We start from the raw sequence: 11,436 nt of genomic DNA, 5'->3' as shown, positions 1-11,436 counted from the left end.
TTTAAGCAAAAAAAAAAAAAAAAATCAATAAGAATGTTAACATCAGGTGCTTTAACTCCAATAAACATAATAACACTTTCCAAATAAGAATAATAAATATATCGAACATTTTGTAAAGAAATTTACAAAAGTTATATATTAGAATCTCGCTCGATCGTTTCTCATGGTACCATTCATTGTGAACGATAAAGGAAAACAACGAATGCGAGTCAACATAAAATATCAAATAATTACTTGAAAATGTATGAAAACAAAATAAATTTAAAATATTCACTATGTATAAGAAAGATGAACAAACACATTTATTTAAAATACATAGAAATTTTAGTTTGAACACTTTTTCCCTCTCATTCAATATACTTTTAACATTTATTTCTGATTGCTATTCTCATTTTGTAAATTAGTGTGAAGTTACTAATACTGTCAAACCCCGCTATAGTGAACACGGCTTATAGTGAACTCCCGGATATAGTGAACCATATGTTCGGTCCCGTGTCTTGCTATACACGCATGTTATTTTTTGTGGATATAGTGAACCAAAAAAGTGAGGAAGTTGGATATAATGAACTTTTTTTTGTCTTCGACTGATTTTTTTCTTCATTTTTTTTTATTTAATATTTTCAGGGAATATAAACTATCCAAATCTGAAGTTTGTAACATATGGAAAAATAGGCAACTAATAATTTCTGCTCATGAAAAAAATTTAGATGGCAGAAAAAAGTTAAGAAAAGCAGATCACAAGGATATTGAAGAAGCATTACTGAAGTGATTCACCATTCGAAGAAGACGCAATCTGGATAAATTTGCTAAGTGATTTTATGAGACTACTTTCATGTGCTCGAATGGCTGGTTAGACAGGTTTAAAAAACGGAATAACAGAAATTCAGGAAAAATTATCTGAGAGTCGGGAAGTGTTTCTATAACTGATGTTGAGGATTGCTCATCAGCTAAAGATTAATAATTTTTTTTGTACGCAAGACGAAGAGTAATGAAAAATAACACATTTTTTGCTACTACATAATATTTTTCAGTCATTTATTTGAATGATGTGTAATAAAAGGGAGGAGTTTGGGAACCATTAGTTAAATTGCCTGCGTTACGGATATAGTGAACTGAAATTTCGGTTCCTTGAAGGTTCACTATAGCGGGGTTCGACTGTAGTTTCAAAGCTTTGAGGACTCCTGTGAATGTTGAGACTGGTTGTGATCCAACTCTTCAGTAAAATTTTGCACTTTTTTGGTTTCTGCAACATTTCTTTCAGCTGAAATCACAAAAGTTTCAACATTTTCATCAACCGACGTACAAAAATCTAACGTGACGTTGAGGATCTTTCCACCCTAACTATTATAAATCTTCATTTTCTATAGCATCGGAAGTTACCGTTTTTCGCAAAACAAAATTACTTCAAAATTTTTTGTAAATCTTTCAGTTACAGAGTCCTGCAGTGGACTGATCGATATGGCATGGTTACCAATAGAACACGGAAGTTAAGCATCACTAGTTGCCGTCAGTGTGCGGACGGGTGACCACTTGGATCAGTTTACGAAAGGACCAAGCAGGGATGAGATTTTTCCGCTTTTTAGCTGATTTCCGCTTTTTTCACTTTTATCTCTTGAATTTCAGCCTTTTTTTTATCAAAAATTCAGATTTTTCTAAAAATTTCACTTTTTTTATAAGTATTCCGCTTTTTCAGAAAACTCACCCATTTTCAAAGAGAAACACAAAATTCAAACTACATAGCTACCAATCCTTTCTCATTTTTACTTATTTAAGCTATTTTCTCCCCTTTTACTCGCAGCAGATAAGATTTTCCGAATTTTTTACCCGCCCTCCAGATAGATCCGATTTTTGTAGTTCAAACTACGCTGTTTCTGACAAGCCATTTAGAGGTCCCAAGCCTGGAGTCTGCCAATATCTCGATTCTTATTCACACGATTTTAATATCAAACGTAGCTTTTCATATTTGCGTGTTGAGATTCTTATTCACGCGATTTGAATATTGTATGTCGTGCTTCGTATTTACGCCTTTTTAAAAACCTATGAAGCGATTCGTATTCCCGCAAGTTTAAAATTCAATGTCTTGATTTGCTCATGCTGTTTATAATATCAAGCATTGATTTTCATTTATACGTGATTTTAAAATAAGGCATTGGGATTCGCATTCACGCATTCTAAAAATTATGCATCATAATTCTTATTTATGCAATCTAAAAATTATGAATCGGGATTTGTATTTACGCGTTTTAAAAATTCTATATCCCAGTTTGTATTTTCTCATTTTCAAAATCGTATATCTAGTTTCATATTCATGTGATTTCAAAATCCATAATTGTTATTCATATTCACACAATTTTAAGATCAACTCTCGCGATTCTTGTAAGAAGTAAATTTTTTTTAAAAATTAGTTACTATAAAAGTGACTGTTTTTCTAACGACGATTATTAGTATGTATATGTAAGTGTTACAACATCAGAGAAACTGGAAGGGAATATATTCAAAACTTACATTCTGTGCTAGCAAAGAAGAAAAAATAGGATTTGTCACAAAATGTTTGAAAATGGACTAACGACTAAATATAGCAAACATAAAAGATATAGGAAACAAAAGCAATAACTTAAAAAGGGATTCAATTGAATTTTTTTTTGTTGGAAAAAGAGTTAATAGTTAAGAGTTAACTCATCATCAAAATTTTATTTGTAATTGCTGTTATTTATGCTATAAAATGCAAAATTCTTATCAAATAAAAAACAATTATCTAAACAGTTGCTGATTGTCATGTAATTTTTCAAACTAAAATACCAATTTTTGTATGTTAAGGAGTTACTATATATTTCTACGTCACTGTTATTGATATGTTTCAAAGGGCTGTAGTTAGATTAGACTATAACATGAACATAATGATTTGGTTCATTGTTAAAGTTTTTTTTTCCCAATATAATTTAAAAAGTAATATTACTGATATATTTGCTATAAATCACATAACAGTATTTATTAAAAGAAATGAAATATTAATGTATATTCTCAGTAGTTTTAATTTGCTAAACCAAGTAGTTTTTCAAGTAATATGTGAACTGAGGAAAAATATAATTTCCAGCTTTATTTTTTCAATTGGTAATTTTTATTTTCACTAAATGTTAAGTATCAATGTAGTCGTTTTTATAATAATAGATTAGTACGCAATTGTATGTCAACACATTATTTATTACCTTAAACTGTCTGGAATTTATTATTAAAGGGCTGCGCTTGCGTAAAATTTATTATCGTGGAAATTCAGCTTTTTTGCCTTTTGGCTAATCTCATCCCTGACCAAGGGTGTGTGGTATTTATCCTTGTTGAACTGTTCTACCATAAAGTGCTCGACTTCGCATATAGGTCGTCTGCTGCAGAAGCAGCGATGCCATCTCTGCCGAGGATCGAAATCATAATGGCATGCCCCAGACCATCACCAATAGCCCATTGTGCTGCTCTAGTGCGACTTAAATAAACGACACCTACAACTTTTAGTTACAGAAGTTATCTTAATGGGTATCATTAACATCCAATTAATAGTTTTTGTGACAGAGCTGGTAAAGCAAGACAATGCATACCAGAGTATAAGAAATGTAGGAACGATGGATCAAGCTGTTATCATCCACACAAGAATACAATTCACTTCTGAATTTCAATGAAGAAAAGCAGGCAATATTTCATTACCATAGATTATTACTGGGATAAGTATAGATAGTCCTGTCACTCTTTCTTCATTTATAGAAAATTGTTTTTACTTCTATCGAGCAGTAACTAAGAAATAGCTGTTTGATTCATTTACGCCAGTCTTTTGCTATCCACTGATTCATTGTCAATGAAAAAATGCACTTTGAAAATTCAGAAATATTCATTATCTGTTGTTGGTTTGATTTTCTTAGAATTAAAAAAAATTTTGGTCTTCACTACATTTTTTTATTTATTCATAACCGGCATTGAACAGCCGACCCAGTACTGAGTGGACTATTAATGTTTAAATCTGTTGTCTAGTAGTTTTAAACCCAAGTCAGAAGACAAGGGAACTCTTAAATCAAACATTGGGACAAATTATCCTTCATGGAGAACATTTTGATGGAACTAACCCGCATTTGCATTACCTGGAGAGGAAAACCGCAAAACCTCCCCCAGTTATCCCTACAGCAAGGGGATTCTAACCCATGGGGACTGATGTTCCCATGGGTTTACCTCAACACAGTGGTTTGTGAGAGTCAGGAGCAAAATTAGTATCAACCAGCCACCATTGGGTTTCGAACCTGGGACACCTCGTCGGGAGGCGAACATTCCATCACCTGAGCCACTGTGGCTCTATTTACTATATTGGAATAAATGGTTCAGTTTGGTCTTTCTAATCAGTGTTAAAATAACATCTGTGGAACAGCAAATGAGCCTTTGTGTAATGGCCACTGTAATGAAAGATATATAAAAAAATGCAAAAATTTGTTGAAAAACTTTATTTTTTAAAATTCTATGAAATAAAAGTGAAAATTTACAAATGCTATTAAAAATATACATATAAATTTAAACAATAAAATATTTTTTCAGGCATTTAAAAAACGTAATCCTGTAGAATGCCACATGATATCTAATGAAACAGAAACATGTAAAATCAAATATTTCTTATCTCTATATTCATTAAACATAGGTCGGTGATAAAATATTAAGATACATCAAGATAATTAAAACATTTGATAATTAAAATACATTAAGTATGATCACAGTAAATGAATATAATCTATTCACAGTCTGATGATTGTTTTATTGATTCTTTGTACGCGAGGCATTTCTTGATTTCAAGACCAATTGCAGCAGCTAAAGGAGGCGGTACAGCATTTCCAATCTAAAATTAAATACAAAAATTTATTTACTAAAAACGATATATACTGAACTATTATAAAACGATAAACTAAAATATATGCAAAATATTTTAGTATATCGTTCATATACTAAAACAATACATTAAAAATACTTGCATACATTGCTCTTAACACTTCGAATAAATACCCAAAGACTTATGAAAATTCAAAGTACTACTATGCAACAGTACTACCAAAATCTAATATATACCTCAAAATTATTAAAATTATATTTATTCTAAGACATGATTGGTCAAGGAAGATAATTATAAGTAAGAGGTTATAATACAACTCTGTCTAGAGTATGTTCAAACTATCCAGCTTTGTTTTATCTAACCAGAAAATTATCATAATTATTTTTATCATTCATAAAAGCAAATTAAAAAAACATCATAAGCAGATGTTAATTTTTCCTTTAAAATTTAATTTTTAATACTGGAATTGCAGAGCACTACAATCAACTTGAATGAAAATTTGGGTCGCAAATCAGCTCATTTTCAACCAAAAAACTCTAATAGCCATTAAAACTACTTTTTTCAATAAATAGAATCAAGAAATATCCATACCTGTCTATGTCTGTCCAATATTGTACCAAAGAACCTGTAAGAATCTGGGAAGCCTTGGGATCTGGCACACTCACGAACACTTACAACTCTGTTTTCATTTGGATGCAAAACTCGTCCCTAAAATAGAAGCAAAAAAAATTGAGCTTCTGATTTTTTAACTGAGGTAATAAAATAAAATAAAATTCCTTCAAAGTAAATAAATATAGATACATACTTTCCAACTTTTACGCATTTAGTGTAAAATTGTATTTCTATATTTAAAGTGGCAGTAAGGAGTATACTTTCTATACATTCCTTGCATTTATAAACTTAATTTATAATCTTTTTGATCACCATTATTTTTAAAAAATATTAATATGGTAGTCTGCATAAGCTTTTTAAAAATACAGCGAATGTTTCTGCCTAAAATTGTAATTTAAATTCCATTTTACTACCACTGGGGAAAATCATCCATGAAAAGATTAAAAGTTGGCAGGTATGTAGATATTAAGAAATCAAAAATTTAATTTTAAGAAATGTTCGAATAGCATTGAAGCTTGCAAATAATATATATCTTAAACTCTGAGTGTATAGTGAAAATTTTTATTTTAAAAAAACTTATTTAAATATTAGCAAAGAGTGTAGAAAAAAACAAGTATAGCAATGAACCGAAACACAAATAGTTAAACATTTGAAAAATAAATGGAATAAATCAATTCGGATATTTTTCAAAAAAAAATAAATATATATAATACAAATTATATACAGTACCAGTGGCGTACGCAAGGGAGGGGTTTAGGGGTTTAAACACCCCCCTTGAGCTCAGACAAAATTGCAAAAATAGAAATTTTAGTAGAAATTATGCGAGCTGTTATTTTTTAAGACTATATATTTTTATTTATCCTATGCCTACTTTTTTTTTCCTTGCAGTATTTCTCAGAATACTGAAAAAACATTTACTATAATAGGGTTGTACTTTTGAAACCAAATTCACGTGATACTGTTACGGACTGGTTCCTTTCTCTTCTGCCAGTATAGTTTTCGAAACTGGCTGTCATTCGCGAGGTCTTTAAGCGATGATTCTGGAATCCTAGACGTTCTGTCGTCTTTGAGACAATTCGAGAATTCTGGAGATGCAGTGAAAAATTATATAAAAGGGGGAAGGGAGTACAATGGAGTTAGTTAGTCAGACTAAGAGTTATCTCTGCCGCTTGTCTTTCGGAGCTTGTCGCTGAATCTGTTTTGTTTTGTCTTAACAAAAAGTTCCTTTAATCGCCGAACCCGTCGTTGCCACTATTTCAACTAGTGAAGAAATCAGTAACAATACCATTGGAGATACTGTGCTCGTTGCAGTTATTCATTCCAGCTCGAAACTTTGAGATCGTAGCATAGCGGATATTTCTGTGCCAATATATATGCATATACATTTGCTGTTCTTGGATCTTTAGGATGTCAAAACGAAAGAATTTAACAATTTTTAATTATTTTGAGAAAAAATCATGACCTGAAATTAGTGAGGTGACAGCATCTAGTACCAATGTAAGTTTTTATGTTGTACAGAAACGTGATACTTCCGTTGAAGAAAACGTTTCTAGCATTACAAAATCTGATGAATGTGAAAGTGACCCTCAAAGTGTTACTTCCCACCCATATGACGTTGGACTTTTTTCAAAAGATATTGCATTATGTTCTTAAAATTAAAAAATCAAATCAAAATTTAACTAGGCAATGTTGTCTAAATAAAAAGTCAAAATTGTCTAGCTGTCTAAATTAGGGAAATAATAGTGCTTTATTTCAGACTCTAATTTCTTTCAGTAGTTTCAGAAAATTATGAACACCCCCCTTGAAAAAATTCTGTACATTCCACTGTACAGTACAGAACCCATTATCCAGAATTCAGAAAACTGGAAAACCAAAAAACCGGAACAAAATTTGATAAATTTTCCCGGCATTTTTTTTAAAAAAACTTTTTTTTTCCTCATAAAATTTTAGAATTTTTCTTTCTTTTTTAAAAGATGTTTACCTTACAGTCATTTTGGAAATAATCATTAGTGTATTACTTCATCGTTTTTTCTTCTTTTTAAGATTATTACCAAATATTTTTTTTAGTTGGGTTTCACAATAAAAAAAAAGGCTTTTTGTAGCGATTCAGAAAACCGGAAAAATCAGTTATCCAGAATAGCGATAGTCCCGATCGTTCCGGATAATCGGTTCCCTACTGTATATATATTAACAAAGTAGAAAAAAAAGTATGTTAACAATCTGTTGTGTATTAAATATGTTTTTACTAGAAAACAATGGAAGGATATACATTAAGATTAAATAAATAAAAAGTTACCTGTTTTCCCATTGGCTCAGGATTTGTTATGGTTGTTGAAAAAAATCCATCCCATTCTAAACGACCATACAGACCACTCCAATTATTATGTCGATTACCAGTATGTGGTAAGCACCACGGAATCAGTGTTCCAAACTGTCGATCCATTGGGTCGCATGCTTTACCACTGGCACATGCACAGACACCGCGAAGAGCACCAGTAGAAGATTTTCCATTCTTAATATCTTGATGTGTATAGTTTCTGCAAGGAAATTAATTTTGAATTTCATTTCATGAATAGAGTTGATTAGAATTATAAAAAAGACTTATTAAATAGATTGAACTACAAGTTAGAATTATAAAGAATGAATAAAGTGAGGGGATTTCATTATCGACTATGTCAAAATTCATCTATCAAAAGGTTTATCAAGATGGAATAAAGTTAATATGCATTATACACTAGTGAATTTGCATTTAATAATTATAGTGGTAGTTACGCCACATTCTCATCTTCCAGAATTTTATCTGTGATAGAATTCGATAAACAAATACCACTAGTTGTTCATATTATTTATTTATAGCTCATTATATATTTTTTTCTTTCCTTTTTGTCCGGGAGATTGTATTTACTTGATTGGATTTTTGAGCGCTATTTCGTGGGCAAATGAACAGTTTAATGCTGACCATTCACTGACGTTGGCAAGTTCATATCATGTCTGGGTCACCACTAAGGTGACAGCATTATCAACTATGTCAACCTTCATCCATCAAAAGGTACCTCAAAATGAAGTTAACATGTCTTATATACTAGTGAATTAGTATTTAATATTTGTAGTGGTAGTTACGCCACAAAAAATGTAAAAAGCAGGGCGTGAAATTTCTACTCAGCCAGCTCACTACTGGCAATAGAAGATATAAAGCTAGGGAGCATTTTTGTCTTGCAAAATGTTTCAAATCAAACTACCAGACATGTTTTTCCCAGGGTTAGTGTTTAAGTACAGAATCTGGATAAAATATCAGGATGCAACTATGGCAAATCTTTGAAGACAGATCGCTAAAATGATTTACTCAGAATTTCCATAAAAGGCCGAAAATTATTGGTATACAAACATGAAGAGGTAAAAGCAGATGTGTGATATACACGAACATGCAAACGTCATTTGAAAAAACTTGTCATTATCACGGAAAAGTTTTTAGTATTAGTCATTAATTAAGAAAAAAAAACATTTGAAATTATATTTGACTATCAGACATCGAAAATTTAATGGGCAGAAGTGATTTCTATAAAAACATTTATTATAAATATGCTCATGATGTTAGTCCCAAAAAATTTCTGCATACTATATCTGTTAAGAAGTTAAAAATTGCTCATATTTTTTTTTTTTTATGAAAATAGTGGCGAGCAAAAACTTTAGCCTGGGTAGTACATTCAGAACTGAAATTTCCCACCCTGATAAAAGAATGAAGAAATTATTAAAAATGCATGATTTAAAATACAGGCTTAAAAAAAAAAGTTTGAAAATAGTCAAATATCTCGAGAAATATACAACGGATTGAAAAGTTAAGTTACAGATTCAAAATTTTTTAAAAGCTATCCAATGACATCAAACTCGATCTTCCACCCCCCACTTCCTGGTTTTAACACGGGTGGCAACTTTTAAATATGAACCCCTACTTTTTATTGCAGATTCGAATTCTCTTAAAAAAGTAACCCTATTTTAATTGCAGGTTTATGCATTTTGCTTTCCCACTCTGATAAATGAATTAAGAAATCATTAAAAATGTATGATTTAAAATACAGGTTTAAAAAAGTTTGAAAATAGTCAAATATCTCGAGAAATGTACAGATACTGTAACCGGTACAAGCTATTTAAAATGGAGAATCTTGAGACCCATCAGAGTCAAAAGATAAACATAAAATTTTTTAAAAAATACTGAAATATTTTTTTATTTATTTAAATTTATTTTCAATATTTTTAGTTTTATTTATTTTTATTTTCAATCTGATGGGTCTCGAGTTACCACCATTTTAAACAGTTAGTACCTTTTTTAATTTTCTCGGTTACAGCTATATCGGTGAAGCAAAATGCATACACCAACAACTTACATATGGTTACTTTTTTCTGGAGAATTCAAATCTGCAATAAAAAATAGGGGTTCATATTTCAGATAGGATAGCTTTTAAAAATACTGAATGTGACTAATTTCACAGTTATTTCGTGAGAGATTTGTCAGTTCCCAAACTATTTTCACTCCCTGTATAATTTATATTTAGTTTAAAAGTGACTTACAGAATTTTAGTGTTACTCCCATCACTAAGCCTTACACTTATGTTTGGAAGATCTCTCCAATCAGCACCAGGAACAGTTGGAATATGCCTCATTCTTGCTTCAACAAGAGGATTCATTTCTTTACAAATGTGGTCCCTCAATACTGGTTGATAAGTCTGACCTCTTAGCTGAATAAATGTAATATTAGCATATAAATCACAGTATAAAAATTATTACAAATTAATTTAAAAATTTGAAATTTGAATTTCAAGCTAGGTGGCAAGATTCATCAATTAGTTTACTCCATTTTATCAGCAAATGGATTATCTGCTGTCTGTCTTTTTTATGAATAATAAGCATTATGATACTGACAAAAGGTATGAAAAGAAATTTATAAGTCTTTCTATTGACTCTACTTTAAATATTGCATCTAAATGTATAATACATAAAAGAAATAAGAATTGAATGGTTTGAGAACCTTCATTAATTATGCTGCAACTATAAATTCTGAAAAGGAAAATTTGTGGGTAATAGCAAAAGATACAGTGAGAAGTAACATTTTTTACTGTTATTGTAAATCAAAATCGGTAAAATAGATGTTCTGTTTCCTTTAATATATCAAATAAATTTTTATTTAAAGCAGTGAGTTTCTAAGTAAAGTGTCACTCAGATAATTAAAAAATTTTTTTTTGAATTCATGTCTGCTAGCCCCCAAAAGGCAAGCCTTCCCTTTGACATTTTTTAAACAAATATTTTATACCTTTTACATTATTTTGCATTAATTTAGGTAAAAATAAGTGAAAAAAATATTATATTTAATATTTTCATTTTGCACCTACTCGCAATTATAGATCCAAGTGCATAATTAAAATTTCTTTAATTTACAAAATCAATTATTGATAATTGTTTAATATGAATGAAAAAAAAAAATTTCCAAACTACTGTTTTTGGATATTATATTTTTGCATAAATATAATTCAGATAATCTAACAATTTTTTTTAGGAACCATTAAACTGTTTTTAATAATTGAAAACATACAAAAATATATTTTCGGCTGCAATGAGAGGGCCAGAAAAAAAATAATAAAAAAGATATCAGTGTCCCATCTGTATCAAAGGGCAACTTGAACTATTGAAATGATTCAATATTTTGAATAAGTGATGCATCAATTTACAAGAAATGCTGCTAAAAACTTAAATAATAAGTTCAGGGTTCCCACTCTATGACGAGATTGAAATTCAAGGACTTTTCAAGGACCTCAACAAAATTTTCAAGGACCTTAATCTAAGACCAATTTTAAAAATTATTCTCTTCTATTTTACTAGAAGCAACAATGCTTGTTGTGGCAATAATTAATTTCAAATATAATACCTAAATGTTTTGCCGATATAAAGAGAAGAGAGTATATGTATTATGGACTAAAATT

At 30.2% G+C, this 11,436-nt stretch overlaps 1 protein-coding gene across 2 annotated transcripts in view; it reads right to left on the bottom strand.

The window, feature by feature from the left end:
• Positions 1-4,460: 4,460 nt before the first annotated feature.
• The window catches only part of LOC107449723 (DNA (cytosine-5)-methyltransferase PliMCI), a 66,779-nt gene continuing 59,803 nt past the window's right edge, over positions 4,461-11,436 (bottom strand). For both annotated transcript variants that reach the window (XM_087168305.1, XM_087168306.1), the window contains exons 31-34: positions 10,031-10,197; positions 7,761-8,001; positions 5,444-5,560; positions 4,461-4,861 (exon numbers count right to left, since the gene is read on the bottom strand). In XM_087168305.1, the coding sequence (XP_087024431.1) occupies positions 4,757-4,861; positions 5,444-5,560; positions 7,761-8,001; positions 10,031-10,197 (630 nt within the window). In that variant the 3' untranslated portion in view covers positions 4,461-4,756. The remainder of the gene's footprint in view (positions 4,862-5,443; positions 5,561-7,760; positions 8,002-10,030; positions 10,198-11,436) is intronic.

Source organism: Parasteatoda tepidariorum, chromosome 7, assembly GCF_982258835.1.
Source record: "Parasteatoda tepidariorum strain Cologne lab strain chromosome 7, Ptep-v5.0, whole genome shotgun sequence".
NCBI lineage: Eukaryota > Metazoa > Arthropoda > Arachnida > Araneae > Theridiidae > Parasteatoda > Parasteatoda tepidariorum.
The sequence above is the reverse complement of the archived record's forward strand: the minus strand, read 5'-3'. Positions and strand labels throughout refer to the sequence as shown.